The sequence below is a fragment of the Oncorhynchus keta genome, chromosome 15 (genome assembly GCF_023373465.1).
Source record: "Oncorhynchus keta strain PuntledgeMale-10-30-2019 chromosome 15, Oket_V2, whole genome shotgun sequence".
NCBI lineage: Eukaryota > Metazoa > Chordata > Actinopteri > Salmoniformes > Salmonidae > Oncorhynchus > Oncorhynchus keta.
This window is the reverse complement of record NC_068435.1, coordinates 13,773,029-13,795,837: the sequence shown is the minus strand read 5'-3', so window position 1 is coordinate 13,795,837 and position 22,809 is coordinate 13,773,029. Positions and strand designations below refer to the sequence as shown.

At 43.4% G+C, this 22,809-nt stretch overlaps 1 protein-coding gene across 6 annotated transcripts in view; it reads right to left on the bottom strand.

The window, feature by feature from the left end:
- The window catches only part of LOC118394453 (UDP-N-acetylglucosamine transporter-like), a 34,178-nt gene that overhangs the window by 1,275 nt on the left and 10,094 nt on the right, over window positions 1-22,809 (bottom strand). For 3 of the 6 annotated variants that reach the window (XM_052463423.1, XM_052463421.1, XM_052463422.1), the window contains exons 2-6: window positions 11,788-12,064; window positions 11,419-11,573; window positions 11,122-11,244; window positions 10,533-10,707; window positions 8,295-8,413 (exon numbers count right to left, since the gene is read on the bottom strand). In XM_052463423.1, the coding sequence (XP_052319383.1) occupies window positions 8,295-8,413; window positions 10,533-10,707; window positions 11,122-11,244; window positions 11,419-11,573; window positions 11,788-11,998 (783 nt within the window). In that variant the 5' untranslated portion in view covers window positions 11,999-12,064. Of the gene's footprint in view, window positions 1-2,701; window positions 2,881-8,294; window positions 8,414-10,532; window positions 10,708-11,121; window positions 11,245-11,418; window positions 11,574-11,787; window positions 12,065-21,260; window positions 21,291-22,809 lie in introns of all 6 variants that reach the window. The other 3 variants (XM_052463419.1, XM_052463420.1, XR_008065015.1) reach the window with 2 other exon arrangements.

Genomic DNA, 22,809 nt, shown 5'->3' with positions numbered 1-22,809 from the left:
GTCAAGTATACAAGTGTAAGTGTAATTTTATATTTATTTAATTCAATTTCGCTAACTAGACCTACTAGTAGTTCTGTTGTGATAATAACGTGAGTTAGACCTACCAGTAGGCTAGTTCTGTTGTGATAATAACATTAGTAAGACCTACTAATAGGCTAGTTATGTTGTGATAATAACGTTAGGAGTAGTTTGTAAGTAATTTAATTATTTTGGGCCTTCTTTTTCTCTGTGCTCATCTCCACATGTCCTGTGCAACTATTTGCAATGCATCAGTGCAACAATGTTATCATAACCGGCCAAAAATGATCACACAATGCATTTTCCCTCCTCAACCTTCCCTGACATGCATGTTCTATGCTGTAGGCCTGTTTTACATTCAGCAATTAGCAAGAGCAAACCTGCTTCTTTCCCCCGAATAAACTATTAGGCCTAGTAGAAAAATATATTTTGTAGCCTAAAGTGGTTCCTGGGAATTTCACAAGGAATTGCCTATTTCGGAGAGGCTTGCAGCCTATATAGCCTGTTGCGCATGTGAACCGCTTGGATAAAACAGGTGACTTGTAGCCAAAGTAAGAAGCTAAATATTAGCTAGATATTAGGCATTCACTAGGTAAATATTAAGACTATCGGCTAAATATTTACCTATCAACGTGCTAGAAAAATATATTACCAGATTATGAAACGGCAGATCTGTAGTCAGTTTCCACAGGCTGCGCTCTGTGGTCCCTGGGCATGCAAAGCTCCACTAATGATTAGTCCTTAGCCTACGTTTTTAGACAATAAAAGTATTATACCTGGGCTACAACAACACAGTGCAATGAGGAATCAATTATTGTTATTAAGTGAATACGCAAGTATTGTCCAAAGTCTGTACACTACAGTGATGTAGGCTAATTTGAATAACAGTTCACATGTCCCGTTTTGTTTCAGGCCAAAATAACTGCATAAGCCGACAGTTTAAGGCTGCTTATACAGCCTTTGGATCAGTGTGGGTCTATACTCGACAGTTTAGAAGTTCAGAAAGGTACATTAGCAGGCCACTCATATGGTGTAGGCCTATTTTGTCATGATGTAGCCCGGTGTTAATCTAGGCCTAGGCCTACTATAGGAAAATATAGGCTTCTCCTTTCCAACTTCCCGCCCGTAAATGTTGTAGCCTATTTTACATACAGCAAGCAAGAGCAAGCATGCATCTCCCCTCCAATAGGATATTAGTAAACTAAACAAAATAAGTCTAAACAATTGTCCAACAATAGTTTGTAGTCTGGCTTTTCCTGCGACTCCACAAGATTTAAGAGGAATAGCCATGGCAACGTAGAGGCCAGGTGCACAATTGCTCAACAGAACAATAAAGACAACATGTAGCCTATAGACTAAATTAAAAGCATATATTATACCATTATTCATAAGCTCAATGTTAGGGTAAATACTGCACTGAATACATCCAGTCAAAGGGAAAAACGTTTATAATATAAAGAAATCAAAGGTAGCCTACACTACACTCTAAAAATTAACATACACTACACTCTAAAAACAAGGGTTCTTCTGACATCCTCAAAGTTCTTTGAAGAACCTTAGGGTTCTCGGCACTGAAAATGGCCCCCAAAAGGTTATTCCAAGAACCCCATAGGAGGTGGGGTTCATCAAGGAACCTCCTTAGTTGGTGGGGTTCTTGCAGGAACCTAACAGCCCAACTGAAACATGTGGATTTGAATTTGAAAGGACAGCAGGTGCAGGCACTTAACTGAAACATGTGGATTTGAATTTGAAAGGACAGCAGGTGCAGGCACTTAACTGAAACATGTGGATTTGAATTTGAAAGGACAGCGGGTGCAGGCACTTAACTGAAACATGTGGATTTGAATTTGAAAGGACAGCGGGTGCAGGCACTTAACTGAAACATGTGGATTTGAATTTGAAAGGACAGCGGGTGCAGGCACTTAACTGAAACATGTGGATTTGAATTTGAAAGGACAGCGGGTGCAGGCACTTAACTGAAACATGTGGATTTGAATTTGAAAGGACAGCGGGTGCAGGCACTTAACTGAAACATGTGGATTTGAATTTGAAAGGACAGCGGGTGCAGGCACTTAACTGAAAAGGAAAGGTTTGTCCCTTCTATTATTTACATTGATATTGTTTTATGATGATACCATGTATCTTTTCATATTTGTGCAAATCTTTCTAAAACAGAAAATGGACACAATTCAATGGATATCAATAAACAAAGAGGTAAGAATATGTAGGCTATAACAATATGTTGAAGGCTAGATGTATTGAAAAGATGGCGCCAAAGAACATAGCTTATGTTTTACATTCTCCCAACCAATTGTGCAATTTTTATTTATTTTTTTCCATTTTGTGTAACTTATTTTTTAACTGATTGTGTACGTAATGTTGATGCTACAATCTCAAATCAAATCTTTATTTGTCACATACACATGGTTAGCAGATGTTAATGCGAGTGTAGCGAAATGCTTGTGCTTCTAGTTCCGACAATGCAGTAATAACCAACAAGTAATCTAGCTAACAATTCCAAAACTACTACCTTATAGACACAAGTGTAAGGGGATAAAGAATATGTACATAAAGATATATGAATGAGTGATGGTACAGAGCGGCATAGGCAAGATACAGTAGATGGTATTGAGTACTTGTGACCGAAAAAAAACTTCTGGACATCAGAAAAGCGTTTACTCACTGAGGACTGGAAGAAACTTTTTCCTTTAACGAGTCCGACGAGAAGGATATCCTGCTTTCACTGGAACAGGCCCAGATTCACGCTTTTTGGTGAAGAAAAGACGCCAGAAAAGGGGACGCAGATCAGGGATTCTTCTGAGAAGCAGGAGGCGAATCTCCCAATGCCTTCCATTCTCCTTGCTAACATGCAAACGTTACAAAATTAAATTGATGACCTACTATTAAGATTATCCTACCAATGGGACATTAAAAACTGTAACATCTTATGTTTCACCGAGACGTGGCTGAACAAAGAAACAAACAATATAGAACTAGCGGGATTTTCCATGCACCGGCAGAAAAGAGACGCTACCTCTGGTAAGACGAGGGGTGGGTGTGTGTGTCTTTTTGTCAATAACAGCTGGTGCGCGATGTCTAATATTAAAGAAGTCTCGAGGTATTGCTCACCTGAGGTAGAGAGAGTTCTCATCTGTATTATTCGTAGCCGTCTATTTACCACCACAAAGCAAAGCTGGCACTAAGAGCGCTCTCAACCAACTCTATAAGGCCATAAGCAAAGAAAAAAATGCTCATCCAGAAGCTGTGCTCCTAGTGGCCGGGGACTTCAATGCAGGCAAACTTAAATCATACAAAGCTCTCCCCCACCCTCTATTTGGCAAATCTGACCACAATTCTATCCCTCTGATTCCTGCGTACAAGCAAAAACTAAAGCAGGAAGTACCAGTGACTCACTCAATATGGAAGAGGTCAGATGACGCGGATGATACACTACAGGACTGTTTGCTAGCACAGAATGTAATATGTTCCAGGATTCATCCAATGGCGTTGAGGTATACACCACCTCAGTCTTCGGCTTCATCAATAAGTGCATCGATGACGTTGTCCCCACAGTGACTGTACGTACATATCCCAACCAGAAGCCATGGATTACAGGCAACAACCGCATTAAGCTAAAGGCTAGAGCTGCTGCTTTCAAGTGGGAGACTAATCCGGACGCTTATAAGAAATCCCGCTATGCCCTCCGATGAACCATCAAACAAGCAAAGCGTAAATATCGCATTAAGATTAAATTCTACGACACCGGCTCTGACGATCGTCGGATGTGGCTAGGCTTGAAAACTATTACGAACTACAAAGGGAAACCCAGACGCGAGCTGCCCAGTGACACGAGTCTACCAGACGAGCTAAATGCCTTTAATGCTCGATTCGAGACAAGCAACACTGAAGCATGCACGAGAGCACCAGCTGTTCTGGATGACTGTGTGATAACGCTCTCGGTAGCCGATGTGAACAAAACCTTTAAACAGGTCAACATTCACAAAGCTGCTGGGCCAGACGGATTACCAGGACGTGTACTCAAAGCATGCGCAGACCAACAGTCAAGTGTCTTCACTGATATTTTTAACCTCTCTCTGACCGAGTCTGTAATTTCTACATGTTTCAAGAAGACTACCATAGTCCCTATACCCAAGACGCAGGTAGAATAAGGTAACCTGACTAAATGTTTACCACCCCGTGGCACTCACGTTGGTAGCCATGAAGTGCTTTGAAAGGCTGGTCATGGCTCACATCAACAGCATCCTACCAGACACCCTAGACCCACTCCAATTTGCATACCGTCCCAACAGATCCACAGATGATGCAAACTCAATCGCACTCCACACCACCCTTTCTCACCTGGACAAAAGGAACACCTATGTGAGAATGCTGTTCATCGACTACAGCTCAGAGTTTAACACCATAGTGCCCACAAAGCTCATCACTAAGCTAAGGACCCTGGGACTAAACACCTCCCTCTGCAACTGGATCCTGGACTTCCTGATGGGCTGCCCCCCGGGTGGTAAGAGTCGGCAACAACACGTCTGCCACGCTGATCCTGAACACCGGGGACCCTCAGGGGTGTGTACTTAGTCCCCTCCTGTATTCCCTGTTCATTTACATTACATTACATTTAAGTCATTTAGCAGACGCTCTTATCCAGAGCGACTTACAAATTCACCCACGACTGTGTGGCCAAACACAACTCCAACACCATCAGTAAGTTTGCTGATGACACAACAGTGGTAGGCCTGATTACCGACAACGATGAGACTGCCTATAGGGAGGAGGTCAGAGAACTGGCAGTATGGTGCCAGGACAACAACCTCTCCCTCAATGTTAGCAAGGCAAAGGAACTGATCGTGGACTACAGGAAAAGGTGGGCCCAACAGGCCCCCATTAACATCGACGGGGCTCTAGTAGAGCGGGTTGAGAGTTTCATGTTCCTTGGTGTCCACATCACAAACAAACTGTCATGGTCCAAACATACCATACCATATATACCATAAATGGCATATATTATTATATTATTATTATTATATTATACCAAGTCGTAAATAGGGCACGACAAAACCTTTTCCTGCTCAGGAGATTGAAAAGATTTGGCATGGGCCCCCAGATCCTCAAAAGGTTCTACAGCTGCACCATCGAGAGCATACTGACCGGTTGCATCACCGCCTGGTATGGCAACTGCTCGGCATCTGACCGTAAGGCACTAAAGAGGGTGATGCGAATGGCCCAGTACATCACTGGGGCCAAGCTTCCTGCCATCCAGGACCTATATAGTAGGCGGTCAGAGGAAACCCCATAAAATTGTCAGAGACAATTACAGATTACTTCAACTAGCCTGTACCTCAGCACACTGACTCTGTACCGTTGCCCCCTGTATATATCCTCGTTACTGTTATTCTTATTATTCTTACCTTTTATTTTAGCCTACTTGGTAAATATTTTCTTCTTGAACTCCACTGTTGGTTAAGGGCTTTTTAAGTGTCAATTATCACTTAGCAAACATAAATTTACATCCTGTAGCTCTAACTCCAAAAACTGTTGGGACATTGTAAAGTCCATGGAGAACAACAGCACCTCCTCCCAGCTTCCCAGTGCACTGCGGCTAGGTAACACGGTCACCATTGATAAATCCATGACAATCAAACATTTCAATAAGCATTTCTCTACTGCTGACCATGCTTTCCTCCTGGCTACCCCAACCCTGGCCAACAGCTCTGCACCCCCCGCAGCTACTTGCCCGAGCCTCCCCAGCTTCTCCTTTACGCAAATCTATATAGTCGATGTTATGAAAGAGCTGCAAAACCTGGACCCATACAAATCAGCTGGGCTAGACAATCTGGACCCTCTCTTTCTAAAACTATCCGCCGCCATTGTTGCAACCCTATTACCAGTCTGTTCAACCTCTCTTTTGTATTGTCCGAGATTCCCAAAGATTGGAAAGCTGCCGCGGTCATCCCCCTCTTCAAAGGGGGTAACACTCTAGACCCAAACCGTTATAGACCTATATCCATCCTGCCTTAACTTTTTAAAGTCCTCGAAAGCCAAGTTAACAAACAGATCACTGACCATTTCGAATCCCACCATACCTTCTCCGCTGTGCAATCCGTTTTCCGAGCTGGTCATGGCTGCACCTCAGTCACGCTCAAGGTACTAAACGATATCATAACCGCCTTCGATAAAAGACAGTACTGTGCAGCCATCTTCATAGACCTGGCCAAGGCTTTCGACTCTGTCAATCATCACATTCTTATCGGCAGACTCAATAGCCTTGGTTTCTCAAATGACTGCCTCACCTGGTTCACCAACTACTTCACAGACAGTGTGTCAAATCGGAGGGCCTGTTGTCCGGACCTCTGGCAGTCTCTATGGGGGTACCACAGGGTTCAATTCTCTGGCCGACTCTTTTCTCTGTATATATCAATTATGTCGCTCTTGCTGCGGGTGATTCCCTGATCCACCTCTATGCAGACGACACCATTCTGTTTACATCTGGCCCTTCTTTGGACACTGTGTTAACTAACCTCCAAACGAGCTTCAATGCCATACAACACTCCTTCCGTGGCCTCCAACTGCTCTTAAACGCTAGTAAAACCAAATGCATGCTTTTCAACCGTTCGCTGCCCACACCCACCCGCCCGACCAGCATCACTACTCTGGACGGTTCTGACCTAGAATACGTGGACAACTACAAATACCTAGATGTCTGGCTAGACTGTAAACTTTCCTTCCAGTGTCACGCCCTGACCTTAGAGAGCCATTTTATTTCTCTATTTGGTTAGGTCACGGTGTGATGTGGGGTGGGCATTTTATGTGTTGTTTTCTATGTTTCTTTATTTCTATGTTTTGGCCGGGTATGGTTCTCAATCAGGGACCGCTGTCTATCGTTGTCTCTGATTGGGAATCATACTTAGGTAGTCCCTTTTCCCTCCTTTCAATGTGGGTAGTTATCTTTGTTTATGGCACTATAGCCCTGTAAGCTTCACGGTTGATTTTCGTTTCTTGTTTTATTGGCGACACTTTAAATAAAAAGAGAAATGTACGCTCCCACGCTGCACTTTGGTCCACTTCTTTTGACGGACGTGACATCTAGACTCATATCAAACATCTCAATCCAAAATCAAATCTAGAATCGGCTTTCTATTTCGCAACAAAGCCTCCTTCACTCACGCCGCCAAACTTACCCTAGTAAAACTGACTATCCAACCAATCCTCGACTTCGGCGATGCCATCTTCAAAATAGCTTCCAATACTCTACTCAGCAAACTGGATGCAGTCTATCACAGTGCCATCCGTTTGGTTACCAACGGCCCTTATAACACCCACCACTGCGACCTGTATGCGCTAGTCGGCTGGCCCTCGCTACATATTCGTCGCCAGACCCACTGGCTCCAGGTCATCAATAAGTCTATGCTAGGTAAAGCTCCGCCTTGCCTCAGCTCACTGGTCACGATAACAACACACGATAGTAGCACACGCTCCAGCAGGTACTGTATATCTCACTGTTCATCCCCAAAGCCAGCAGCTCCTTTGGCAGCCTTTCCTTCCAGTTCTCTGCTGCCAGTGACTGGAACGAATTGAAAAAAAAAAAATCGCTGAAGCTGGAGACTTACATTTCCATCACTAACTTTAAACATCAGCTATCTGAGCAGATAACCGATCGCTGCAGCTGTACATAGTCCATCTGTAAATAGCCCACCCAATCTACCTACCTCATCCCCATATTGTTTTTATTTACTTTTCTGCTCTTTTGCACACCAGTATCACTACTTGCACATCATCATCTGCTCATCTATCACTTAAGTGTTAATCTGCTAAATTGTAATTACTTCGCTACTATGGGCTATTTATTGCCTACCTCCTCACGCCATTTGCACACAATGTATAATAGACTTTTTTTTTCTCTTTTGTGTTATTGACTGTATGCTTGTTTATTCCATGTATAACTCTGTGTTGTTGTTGTGTCGCACTGCTTTGCTTTATCTTGGCCAGGTCGCAGTTGTAAAGGAGAACTTGTTCTCAACTAGCTTACCTGGTTAAATAAAGGTGAAATAAAAAATAAATAAATAAATAAATGGAGGAGAATGTGGTGCTCTCGGAATGTGCAGACAGAAACCACATTAGGCCAACTCTCTATATATAACTTTGGATTATATATAACCTCATTATATATAACCTCACTTTCCAAAAACGTAATGATACATCCATTAAACACATCCATTTGTATGGCCTGAGTTATAACTATAACTTAAGCATATGTACATTACCTGCAGGGCCACAACAGTCCAGGTGAGTGGGTTGTAGCCTTGGAACACTCCGGACTCCCTCACTCTCTCTCCGTCGTACACAAACACTCCCATTAGACCAAACACCAGACCAAACAAACCTAGGAGAGGGAGGGAGGGAGGGAGAGAGGTCAAATCAACATTTATTTGTCACATGCACAGGATACAGCAGCTGTAAACAGTACAGTGAAATGATTACTTGCAAGCTCTTCCTCAACAATGCAGTATTCAATATAACAAAAATGGAAATATATAGAAAAGTGTCCTAAAAAGAGCACGGAATCAATGCTGAGTTAGATAAAATACACAGGAGAAATACAAAACACACTATATATTCCAGCCACCCAAGTCATAGACTGTTCTCTCTTCTACCGGAGGACCAAGTCTGGGACCAAAAGGCTCATGAACAGCTTGTGTCCCCAAGCCATAAGGCTGCTGAACAATTAATCAAATGGCTACCTGGACTCTCTTGCACTCACTAAACTCTACCCACACACTCACTAGACTCTACACACACACTCACTAAACTCTACCCACACACTCACTAGACTCTACCCACACACTCACTAGACTCTACCCACACACTCACTAGACTCTACACACACACTCACTAAACTCTACCCACACACTCACTAGACTCTACCCACACACTCACTAGACTCTACCCACACACTCACTAGACTCTACCCACACACTCACTAGACTCTACCCACACACTCACTAGACTCTACCCACACACTCACTAGACTCTACCCACACACTCACTCGACTCTACCCACACACTCACTAGACTCTACCCACACACTCACTAGACTCTACCCACACACTCACTAGACTCTACCCACACACTCACTAGACTCTACCCACACACTCACTAGACTCTACCCACACACTCACTAGACTCTACCCACACACTCACTAAACTCTACCCACACACTCACTATACTCTACCCACACACTCACTAGACTCTACCCACACACTCAGTAGACTCTACCCACACACTCTAAAGACTACCGACACCCTCACTAGACTCTACCCACACACTCCAACACACACACACACACTAAATGCATATTGACACAGCACACACACACTTTCACATTATTCACATACGCTGCTGCTTCTCTGTTTGTTATCTATCCTGATTTTGTAGTCACGTTTACCCCTACCTACATGAACATATGACCTCAACTACCTCGTAACCCTGCCAAATTGACTCGGTACTGGTACTCCTTGTATACAGCCTCGTTGTTGGTATATTATTCTGTTACTATTTCCTTCTTTTTCTCTTCTTTTCTTAAATTTTCCTTTTCATATTTAGAAAATGTTTTTTTACTCTTGCACTGTTGGGAAAGGGCTCGTAAGTAAGCTTTGCACAGTAAAGTCTACACCATGTTGTATTTGGTACACGTAACAAATACCATTTTATTTTATTTATTTACAAAGTCAATACCAGTACCAATATCAATGTGGCTCAATGTACCATGGCTGGATCCGCTGTCTGAGCGGGTGCTACGTCCCGCACCGGAGCCGCCACCGACGCTAGTTGCCCACCCTAACGCTCCCCATCTAGTTTCAGGTTTTTGCGGTCGGAGTCCGCACCTTTGGGCGGGGGTACTGTCTAGCCCTGACCATAGAGAGCCCTCGGGGTTCTCTATAGTGTTTTAGGTCAGGGCGTGACTAGGGGGGTTCTAGGTATTGTGTTTCTATGTTGGTGTGTGGTTATGGTTCCCAATTGGAGGCAGCTGATTCATTGCCTCTAATTGGGGATCATACTTAGTTTGTCCTTTTTCCTACCTGCGATGTGGGATATTGTTTTGTTTCGTATTAGTGCCTATGTGTGAAGTTTCACTATAATAAAAATGTGGAACTCTACTCACTTATTTATACAACGATCATGGCAATCGTTTATGGTTTTAAGACCATGATTTTGGCACCAGGACATTGCCTAAGGATTGGAATTACAAGGGCTAGAAACCTAAAGTTGCTATACTGTTGTGAGAACACATTTGATTTATTGAAGTCGATGATTTAACTTTTTTTTTAGAAGCACTGGGAGAGCTTACACGTTACACGGAGAGACCATAAATGGTGTAATCGCTACAGAGAAAGTGGAAAGATATTCACACATACCAAGAATAGCGTTTATGTAGAATTAAATGAATCAATGAACCAAACAAGCATACAGAAACAAACCAACAGGTTCCAGTGATGCTGACCTAGCTGGATGTTGCGGACCCACACACTCTGTGTGGTCCCTTTGAGGATCTTCTCAAAGTAGACTCCAGCGAAGCCACTGGAAAAGCAGGCTATCAGTACGGCTATCACACCAACTAACTGGGAGCCTGCAGACAGAGGCGTCGGAGCTGGCCCATCCAGAGACTCTGAAGGCCACTGTGGAGACAAACACTACATCAGTATGGGAAACCAAATCAAATCAAATGTATTTATATAGCCCTTTGTACATCAGCTGATATCTCAAAGTGCTGTACAGAAACCCAACCTAAAACCCCAAACAGCAAGCAATGCAGGTGTAGAAGCACGGTGGCTAGGAAAAACTCCCTAGAAAGGCCAAAACCTAGGAAGAAACCTAGAGAGGAACCAGTGCAAAAATTCAATAAACTTTTCCTGGACATCATGATAACACTGATTTATTCAAATTATCCTGAAAAACCTGTGAACTTTAGAACAATTTAGACTTCTGCCTCCCTAATGTGGATAATCGAAGATCAACGACTAATTGGACAAAACCCCATGCAAACAGGAATGATGAGTTATTGACTTGTCGGATGTGTTTAGCCTTGTTACCTGAACGAGAGTGATACCAGTCATGAGGATGAGCAGGGACAGCCACTGGTAGAGCCCCAGTCTCTTCCCCAGCATGGATACTGAGAACAGGGCCGTGGTCAGGATCTTCAGCTGGTACGTCACCTGGTTGGGGACAATATCAATTTAAATTCATGCCAGTCGAAATTGGACATGAAATGGAGTATGAAAGCCCTGAGTGTTCACCTTATACTGAGTCCCTCCATTTGTTCCCCTTATACATGTTGCAGTACACACGCACATGCAAACACACACACACACGGTTGTCACATCTCTCACCTGGTAGGTAGCAGCGTCCAGGTTGGACAGGGCGACATAGAGAAGGTTATTCTGGAGTGTGTAGATGCCTGATGGGATGGCCAGCTTCAACGTCTCCATGGGCTTGTTGAGAATCTCTTCCTTCAGCACCCGATTCAACACAAGAAAACTGAAGTCTGACAGAAAGACAGACAGAAATTGAATGGCCACACAATGAAGCCTAAGACAGAGATAGAAAGAGAAAGATACTGTAGGAGCATTATCTCTGCTGTCATTGTTTATCCAATGACTGTGTTACAGACAGACAGACAGCCAACCAGCCAGACAGACAGCCAGACGGACAGACAGACAGCCAACCAGCCAGCTAACCAGATGGATCACTAGACTTACTGTGGTCATAGAAGATGAGCAGCAGGCAGATGAGGATCTTAAGCAATTCGGCCAACACCACGGCTGAGGAGGCTAGGTAGCGGGGCCCCTCGCCTTGCAGTGTGCGCGAGTACCTCATGGTAAGCACCAGTGAGGTGGTCTGCAGCACCAGCACACCCAGGGACATGTACTTGAGCCGTGACTGGGATGGGGAGACAAGGGGCGATGACATGGAAACGAGGTGGGATGCCTCCACAGAGTCAGGGGATGTGGCCAGGCGTGAAAGGCCTGGTTTAGGCTGTGGGAGAGATAGATAGACAGTGAGATAGGCTGGGTTACGCCATAAGTCCAGCAGATGCACATGCGTTTTGCTCTATGTTGTTTTTGCCGGATGTCTAACTTGCATCTTCTGTACTTGATGCACATGTGCTTCGCAAAGCTGCAGAACGGTTTGCAGCTTGGAGAAGATCATTTTCACTCTGTTTGACCAAAACTAATAATTAGAACTGATCAACCTACTGGTTTCATAGGCTGGCAGAGCTACCAACAGACTGGCGCGCACAAAGGCACATTACAACGATGAATCTACTTTGTTTCTATTCTTCTGTTACATTAATCTCGAGCAACATAGTCATGATCATTTTGTCTCCCTATGGTGCCACCCCCTCCTTGAGGAACTTTTTCTCCCTAATTTCGATCTTGTCTCACTGCTGCAACTTCCCAATTGGCTCGGGAGGTGAAGGTTGAGTCATGTGAGTCAGAGCGTTGGACTAGAAACCGGACGGTTGCAAGTTCAAATCCCGAGCTGACAAGGTACAAATCTGTCGTTCTGCCCCTGAACAGGCAGTTAACCCACTGTTCCTAGGCCGTCATTGAAAATAAGAATTTGTTCTTAACTGACTTGCCTAGTAAAATAAAGGTAAAATAAAAAATAAAACAAAATATTGGCTAGGACCATAGGCCTTGTAGAACAACAGAGCTACAGTATGTTATTTTTTTTTAGGTCCCCCTCACTAGACCTGGGTGTATTCAAGACGGACACCGTATATCTCTCGTTTCCGTTTTCCGTTTGGAGTCCGGTTTCTGTTGCAAAACTTTTTTGAAGCGTTTTGCAACAGAATCGGCGTAATGATTAGCCCCCTGGATGCATCGGACACTGTACCACCAAGTCATTATGTTCTCCCTTGCTTTACTTTGTATGTGTAGTCATTTCTGCAACCTGGCATATGGCATGGGAAATGCTTCCTCTGTAGAGGTTGGCCCCTGGATGTATTTCTGACGCCGGTTGCAATGTCAGTGATGTCACCAAACATGACGAATCTGTACACAAGTTGTGACACAGAGGCACGCAACCAGCTCCTCTTCACATAAGGTGAACCGCTACTGCCATGGTCGGGAATGAAACAGTCTGTGACATCTTGTTGAGACAAATTGAAAAAAAGTACCCTTATTTCTTGATACAATAGACACGACAAAAGAGCTATGATATTTCGATAACATTAAAATATAACATAATAACATGGTAAACCAATTGTAAAGGTATCTCATTGTTTTCTAGAATAAGAATACGTTTTCAGATATGTTGGGCATTTCATTTTGACTTATGCACTATAGCTAGCTAGTTAGCGAGCTGCAAGCGAGAGTCCAATTAATGTACAATGTAGCGAGACTCATTCAAATTATGTAGTTATATTTACAATTTTTTGAGATGTGAACCTCATCCACAACCATCCCCATTAGGTTTTCTCAATACACTGTTGATGCCAGCATATTCTGTCACTTGTCGTTCAGCTGCCAAGAATATAGGCTACCGAAAAACAACCCGGCAACATCCATGGAGGATGTCCGGGGTCATTATTAATACCGAGCTGCATCACAGTGATCTCCAGCTGCACACACTGCAGCAGGGATTTTGGCCCACTCCTCCATACAGACCATCTCCAGATCCTTCAGGTTTCAGGGCTGTTGCTGGGCATTACGGACTTTCAGCTCCCTCCAAAGATGTTCTATTGGGTTCAGGTCTGGAGACTGGCTAGGCCACTCCAGGACCTTGAGATGCTTCTTACGGAGCCACTCCTTCCTTAGTTGCCCTGGCTGTGTGTTTCAGGTCGTTGTCATGCTGGAAGACCTAGCCACGGCCCATCTTCAATGCTCTTACTGAGGGAAGGAGGTTGTTGGCAAAGATCTCGCGATACATGGCCCCATCCATCCTCCCCTCAATACGGTGCAGTCGTCCTGTCCCCTTTGCAGAAAAGCATCCCCAAAGAATGATGTTTCCACCTCAATGCTTCACGGTTGGGATGGTGTTCTTTGGGTTGTATTCATCCTTCTCATCCTTCTTCTTCCTCCAAACACGGCGAGTGGAGTTTTTTGTCTCATCAGACCACATGACCTTCTCCCATTCCTCGTCTGGATCATCCAGATGGTCATTGGCAAACTTCAGATGGGCCTGGACATGCGCTGGCTTGAGCAGGGGGACCTTGCGTGCGCTGCAGGATTTTAATCCATGACGGCGTAGTGTGTTTCTAATGGTTTTCTTTGAGACTGTGGTCCCAGCTCTCTTCAGTTTATTGACCAGGTCCTGCCGTGTAGTTCTGGGCTGATCCCTCACCTTCCTCATAATCATTGATGCCCCACGAGGTGAGATCTTGGATGGAGCCCCAGACTGAGGGTGATTGACTGTCAACTTGAACTTCTTCCATTTTCTAATAATTGCGCCAACAGTTGTTGCCTTCTCACCAAGCTGCTTGCCTATTGTCCTGTAGCCCATCCCAGCCTTGTGCAGGTCTACAATTTTATCCCTGATGTCCATACACAGCTCCCTGGTCTTGGCCATTGTGGAGAGGTGGGAGTCTGTTTGATTGAGTGTGTGGATAGGTGTCTTTTATACAGGTAACGAGTTCAAACAGGTGCAGTTAATACAGGTAATGAGTGGAGAACAGGTGGGCTTCTTAAAGAAAAACTAACAGGTCTGTGAGAGCTGGAATTCTTACTGGTTGGTAGGTGATCAAATACTTATGTCATGCAATAAAATGCATATTAATTACTTCAAAATCATACAATGTGATATTGTGTCATCATAAAATGTGATGACACAATGCAAATAGTCCGGGTAGCCATTCGATTACCTGTTCAGGAGTATATATGCCATTTAGCAGACGCTTTTATCCAAAGCGACTTACAGTCATGTGTGCATACATTCTACGTATGGGTGGTCCCGGGAATCGAACCCACTACCCTGGCGTTACAAGCGCCATGCTCTACCAACTGTGCTACAGAAGGAGTCTTGTAGCTTGGGGTAAAAACTGTTGAGAAGCCTTTTTGTCCTAGACTTGGCACTAGTAGAGAGAACAGTCTATGACTGGGGTGGCTGGGGTCTTTGACAATTTTTAGTGCCTTCCTCTGACACCGCCTGTTGTAGAGGTCCTGGATGACAGGCAGCTTAGCCCCTGTGATGTACTGGGCTGTATGCACTACCCTCTGTAGTGCCTTGCGGTCACAGACCGAGCAATTGCCGTACCAGGCAGTGATGCAACCAGTCAGGATGCTCTCGATGTTGCAGCTGTAAAAACTTTTGAGGATCTCAGGACACATGCCAAATCTTTTTATTTTCCTGCGGGGGAATAGGCTTTGTCGTGCCCTCTTCATGACAGTCTTGGTGTGTTTGGACCATGATAGTTTGTTGTTGATGTGGACACCGATGAACTTGAAGCTTTCAACCTGCTCCACTACAGCCCCGTTGATGAGAATGGGGGCGTGCTCGGTCCTCCATTTCCTGTTGTCCACAGTCATCTCCTTAGTCTTGGCTACGTTGAGGGATAGGTTGTTATTCTGGCACCACACGGCCAGGTCTCTGACCTCCTCCCTATAAGCTGTCTCTTTGTTGTCTGTGATCAGGCCTAACACTGTTGTGCCGTCTGCAAACTTAATGATGGTATTGGAGTCGTGCCTGGCCATGCAGTTGTGGGTGAACAGGGAGTACAGGAGGGGACTGAGCACGCACCCCTGTGGAGCTCCAGTGTTGAGGATTGGCGTGGCAGATGTGTTGCTACCTACCCTCATCACCTGGGGACAGCCCGTCACGAAGTCCAGGATCCAGTTGCAGAGGGAGGTGTTTAGTCCCAGGATTCTTAGCTTAGTGATGAGCTTTGAGGGTACTATGGTGTTGAACGCTGAGCTGTAGTCAATGAACAGCATTCTCACATAAGTGTTCCTTTAGTCCAGGTGGGAAAGGGCAGTGTGGAGTGCAATAGAGATTGCATCATCTGTGGATCTGTTTGGGCGGTATGCAAATTGGAGTGTGTCTAGAGTTTCTGGGATAGTGGTGTTGGTGTGAGCCATTACCAACCTTTCAAGACACTTCATGGCTACGTACGTGAGAGCTACGGGTTGAAAATGTTGAAAATGTCAGTGAAGACACCTGCCAGTTGGTCAGCACATGCCCGGAGAACACGTCCTGGTAATCTGTCTGGTCCCGCAGCCTTGTGTATGTATACCTGTTTAAAGGTCTTACTCACATCGGCTACGGAGAACATGATCACACAGTCGTCCTGAACAGCTGATGCTCTCATGCATGCCTCAGTGTTGCTTGCCTCCACTACTTTGGCCCCATATGATCCTACTCCAGGCCAGCAGCCTGGGAGGACGGGACACTATCGTTCAAAACGTCTTGTAACTCTTCTGCAGTAAAATCTCATACACCCAAGTACTTCTTTGAAGCTGCCACCACAACATCTGTCCTCCGTGATTTACGTTACATGGCCATGAACGCCAAAAAAACACACCATACTATCACTCTCTATTGGTCTCGACCTACTCACAAAGATCCTCTTGTTGTCCTCTTAGGATCCCTCACCCTGGACCCATCTTCCTCTACTACTCTCTTCACTGCCTCAACATATGGCACCTTCTGTACTACTCTGATCCTGGCAAACTCAACCTGCCTTTCTCTCATCGGACACCTCAGATCTCCAGCACCATTGCTACCCCTATAGTTTACACACACACACACACACACGTTTCCCAACGACACTACACATTCCTTTGTCTCATGTCCTCCTGTACACATCTCACATCTAAAAATCTCCCTCCTACACACTGCTTCCACATGACACCTAAAACACGGTATTGGATTCGAGACAAAAGCTCTCACGGGATAACTGACACATCGTAACTTGACTTTATCTGGTAAAGACTCTGCATCAAAACTCAGTAGTACAGACAGTATCTTCACAGTTTCACCACGCTCTCCACCTGGTCTGCGTCGCACCAAACGGTGGATGTCACAGACTTATTGCCACTCCAGTTACCACTCCTTTCAAGGGCTCTCTGCTCTGGAGAGGAAAGCAAGTCACAATTCTTGACCCCAGTCGCATGGGGCTCCTTCTTCCTTGCTGTCCATAACCACGTCTATCCATTCACCACGCTCTTGGCGCACCTTCATCCACTGTATGGCTTGCAGAGCACGCATTGTTTGTGTTTTTCAGAGAACCCAACTTCTGTTCCTTAGCCCAATTTACAAGTCTGGCTATCTCTGGCCTCATTGTTATCTCATTGCATTTGCTCCTCATTATTGTTATGGTTTTCGACTTCGATGTTGTCACCAACTAAACCACCCACACAGATGATCAGAGGATACTGATTGGTCCAGCCATACGGTGAACGGAAGGGAGGGGCTTAAACGGTTTGAATCTGATCATGGTGGAAAAAGTCCCCAATTGTCATACTTGAGTAAAAGTATAGATACCTTAATAGAAAGTTACTCAAGTAAAACTGAAAGTCACCCAGTAAAATAATACTTGAGTAAAAGTCTAAAAGTATTTGTTTTTAAATATACTTAAGTATCAAAAGTAAATGTATTTGCTAAAATATACTTAAGTATCAAAAGTAAAAATATAAATCATTTAAAATTCCTTGTATTAAGCAAAGCAGACGGCACCCTTTTCTTGTTTTTAAAATTGAAGGATAGCCAATGAATTTCACAATTTTCCTGTTCTGCTAAGCATTCAAAATGTAACTAATACTTTGGGTTGTCGGGGAAAATGTGTAAAAAGTATAATATTTTCTTTAGGGAAGTAGTGAAGTAAAAGTAAAAGTTGTCAAAAATATAAATAGTAAAGTAAAGTACAGATACTCCCAAAAAATACTTAACTGGTACTTTAAACTATTTTTACTTAAGTACTTTATACCACTGGTTGTCATCAACTAAACCACCTCCACAGATTATCAGAGGACACTGATTGGTCCGGCCACACGGTGAACGGAAGGGAGGGGCTTAAACAGTTTGAATCTGGCTGTGGCCAAACTGTATCCATGTTGTGAAACCAGAATGTAAGCTCGCAAGATCAGGATGGTTCCGACGAGGCGAAGCTAATGTAGGACAGCATGGAGTAGCTACAGTGGTAAAGTTTTATAGGCTTTTCCAATGGAGGAAAGACATCCAGTTTACATTTGGGATCCACTGCACTGGGCCACCATTATTATATTCCTAATTGTACCCCAATGCCAATTCAATTTCGTGTGATTAGGAAACATTTATAGTATTTCAGAAAGGTATCATGTGTTGGGCTAGATGTTGAAAGAGGTTACAGAAGACAGAAATGCAAAAAATGCCCAACTTATTTCTAATTCACTCTAACCGTTGAATCAAGAAATTATTATAGGCAGAACTTTTGAGAATAAGTAATACAATAGTCAGTGATGTATCATGAGTACACTCACAGGTAAATGGTGTTGTCAACCCATTTACCTGGGACTGTATTCAAGATATAACACTGCCTCGCATGCCTTGTTGCTTTTAGAAATCTGTTGCCAACACATATTAAAATAGCAATGAATTACATATTTTCATTGAAATGTTATTTTGATAAAGTCAATTCATACAATTTCATTCTTCCACCAGAATATATAGTTCAGATAAAAATCTGCTTGTTTGTTATTTTGGTCACGTTGCTTACAGGCACGACCAAGTCAATAATTATTTTTCCATTCCAGCTATGCAAAAGGAGTGGTTGTTCGTTCTAAATAGAATCAATAACGTTCTTGTCACTTACTAGCTAGCTAGCCAACTTCAGCCAAGTCAAACATTGAACCTGGACAATACACAAGCTGCATTTGTTTGAGCTTTTTTTTCTATTGGCATTTACTTGGATATTGTACAGATCTCCTTTATATTTTCCCCGTAAAAGCACATGGACATATGTGAAACGGATAAGCACATACTTTGGGATTTAGTTCTATAAGTGAAAACTAGTCTTATGAATTTTGTCTAAGGCAGCGTTGATAAGTAGTCTAGTCAAGGATGCGATGATAATGCATTATGGGCACTCTACACTTGAGACAGACCAATTAAAAGGGAACAAAAGTAAACCTTGAATTTAGAGGTTTAAAGAACGATTGCCTCTAAAAACCAACTAATCCCTTTGGAAACAACCCATGTGTCATCGACATGAGTGAAACATTTATTCTAGTGTTAAAATTGACTACAAAGTGTAAATAGGATCATTTTGGTCATGAAGTCAATATTGTCTGACACAGAGTTTAGAACGTGAGTGAGTCACAGCAAGTAAATTAAGGTGAGGTTTGGATTACAATTGTCAACAATTCATGCCGCCTTTTGCCAAGCTCCACGTGGAAATCGCTCTTCTGTTGCCAGATTGACTGTAGAGGCAGTATAACTTTAGCCAGCTAACTAAGATTAAGGAGACCACCATATTTTAGCTAGCTAACATTACCATTGCTAGCTATTTTTGACAAACTTTACTAGTAACAGTAATGGCAACATTGCCATCTCTCTGAAGTCAATTTGACAACATCATAATATGGCAAAGTTGTTCCCTGCTAATTATTTGCCTACTTTAGCGATGCCATGGTATTTCCATGACACTATAAGTTATAGTGATAAGAGCAGGGGTGTCGACTCCATTTGCCCCAGGGGCCGCATTCGGTCTTCAACGAGGTCCAGAGGGCCCGGACTGAATTTTTTACAGGATTGGATGCCCTGCCCATATGTTTGTCACCCCTGGGTTAGAGTGTGGGGCCAAAGGTTTGAATACCCAAGCCGACAAGGTGAAAAAGGTCAATGTGCCCTTCAGCATGGCACTTAACCATCATTTACTTCAGAGACGCTCTACTACTATGGCCGACCCTGTAAAACAACACACTTCACTGCAGCTATTTTGTGTATGAGACAATAAAACAGTATTATGTATTTATTTATTTATTTGGGACGAAACAGTCACATTAGCCCCTGAGGTGCAACCCATGTCCAGGGCACAAATACATATTGGATACAGCTATTGTGGTACTAGCTAACTTATGTCTGACTATAACAGTGTACTACATGGCAGCAACAAACCCAAACCAACTCAGGGCCATAGCGAACATGTCACAGTTGGTTACATAGTGTAATGGCGTCACAGGCCTGACTCCAATCTGGATCCAGTCAGTCTACATCTCTGAAGCATAGAATTATCTCCCAAACAAGATTGATATTTCTTGAGCTACATTATGTTAATAATTAAGGGATGATGACCCTGTTTTTCGGTTAGACAAAGTGCACAGTTGGGTGCCAGGCTGATTCCCGGATCATGAATAGATGCCGGGACCTACCAGAAGGAGGAATGGTGGTATCATAATATGTCAAGCAATGTGATTGCAATGGTTTAGTGATTTCCAAAAATAATTGAATTCACTGTTCACTTGCTATTTTCACAGCTTGTCAGACAAGACCTCTGAATAAAAGAGTGTAATGTGACACAAGTAAACACTCGTGACACCTGTGTTGTTGGCAGAGTCTCCCTCGACTCCCTGTTAATTGAGGTAGGTGAATAACTCATGAAGCTGGTTGAGAGAATGCCAAGAGTGTGCAAAGCTGTCATCAAGGCAAAGGGTGGCTACTTTGAAGAATCTAAAATATATTTTATTACATGATTCCATATGTGTTATTTCATAGTTTTGATGTCTTCACTATTATTCTACAATGTAGAAAATAGTAAAAAGAAAAGAAAAACCCTGGAGTGAGTAGGTGTGTCCAAACCTTTGACCGGTACTGTATATTTTCAGCACAACATTCAGCACAAGCATTTAGACACAATTACAAACTTAAAGGAGTAGGGCGTTCAAGGAGTTGGTCTGATGGGAATTGGTGATGTCATCAGCCTCGCCCTTACTTGAGGAACAATAGAGAACAAAAGAGGAAAGAGAGTAAAGCACACATGACTTACCTGGACCACCTATTGAGATTTGCCTTAAGTAAATCAGGTGTTAAATGAGGTGAAAATGAGACTGGAGTGCCCTTACCCTAACCGTAACTCTTACCCTAACCCTTATTCTAACAGATAGTTTGTTGATATCGTGACATTCTATAGAGCATCTACTTGGGACTATCCAAATAAATTCCATGTTTTTCTAATGTTCGCAATTATGGCCCCACTGCAATGTGGGATGACTAACAATCAATTGTATTCAGGCCTTACACAGTTATTAACACATACCTTCAGCATGCAGAGATCTAACCCATACCCCTGGAACAGAAGAAAGCAATACACATTTATTTAACTAGGCAAGTCAGTTAAGAACAAATTCTTATTTACAATGACTGCCTACCCCGACCAAACCCTAACCCAGACGACGCTGGGACAATTGTCCCTATGGGACTCTCAATCACAACCGGTTGTGATACAGCTTGGAATCGAACCAGGGTCTGTAGTGACACCTCTAGCACTGAGATGCAGTACCTTAGACTGCTGCACCACTCGGGAGCCGCCACATGATGAATGCCCAAAAAGTTTATCAGAAATATAACGAAGACTAGCCTGGTTGCAATCTGGTGTTTCTGCTCTCTTGCCAACTCCTTATGGAATTGTCATGCAAAACATTTGGCAAAAGTACCAGGACAGACATGTTAACTTGAAATACCGGCACAAATGGCAATGTACATATCATAACAATCAATCTCTTCTGAACGAACTGTAGTTCAGAACATTAGACATCACACAACTAGTAACTAGTGAGAGGCAGAACTTAATCATAGACTTCTATATTATCCTACATTATCCTTTCTAAGTGTGTATACCACCCTACTAATCAGTGGAGTGTATTCATAGATGCCAAGGGAAGCCTGGCTTCCCCAAAACATTGACCAAGAAAAAAACAATTATAATAATAATTTATATTTTGTGTCTCTGTGTTGTCATAACTTCGCATGAGGCTGAATGTATCTCACCGGAGAAAGCATCCGAGCGAGCGAAACAGCCCCCCTCTGTCTCTGTATGCCATCTATCTGATGCTGTCTGGTCATAAAGAGTATGACATTGTTGCCGCCTGTAGCATTGAATGCAAGGGAAGCCAACAAGCATTTTTTTCTTTAAAATAATAGCCAATCAGTGTTGAGCTAAACTGAGTGAGGTCAACTGTGAATGGTCCTGGCGCACCAAAAAAAGTGTCAAGGGAAAACAGTTAGATTTTTGGCTTCACTCCTACCACAGAGAAATATGTCATTGACAGAAACAACTTGAATTGATTGACAGAGTCATAGACCAATTTGTTAACATAAAAGAGAGAAGGATGGTATTGGCGTTTCTCTACAAGTAGGGTTCCAATTTGTTTTCTACTTGCAAGAACGCTCACACACACATCAGACGCATTGGACAGCCACATCCTATTCAGCGTACGATGATTGGTCTCTAACTGTTTTGTTATCTTTTAGTTGCCACTGTATTAGACTAAGCATAGGTGATTTGATGATGTTGAAATGTTTATGGTGAAATGGTGCTGGAATAGTGGAGGCATCTCCTGTTTTCTTTGCGACTTGCAGTAACTCTCCATGGTTCTAAATCAATATTTGTTCAGTGGTCTGCAAATGTCAGAGACAAACTTTCTTGACCACGCTGTAGGTCATGTCTGTTACTGTACATGCAATATGCTTTGTGAACTGCACTGGACAAAGGTTGTCACACCTGCCCCTGTGTCTTCTCATTGTCTCGGCATTAGGCATATAGTTCATATGCCTTGCGACCGTGATATAACAGGATTTACAGAGCA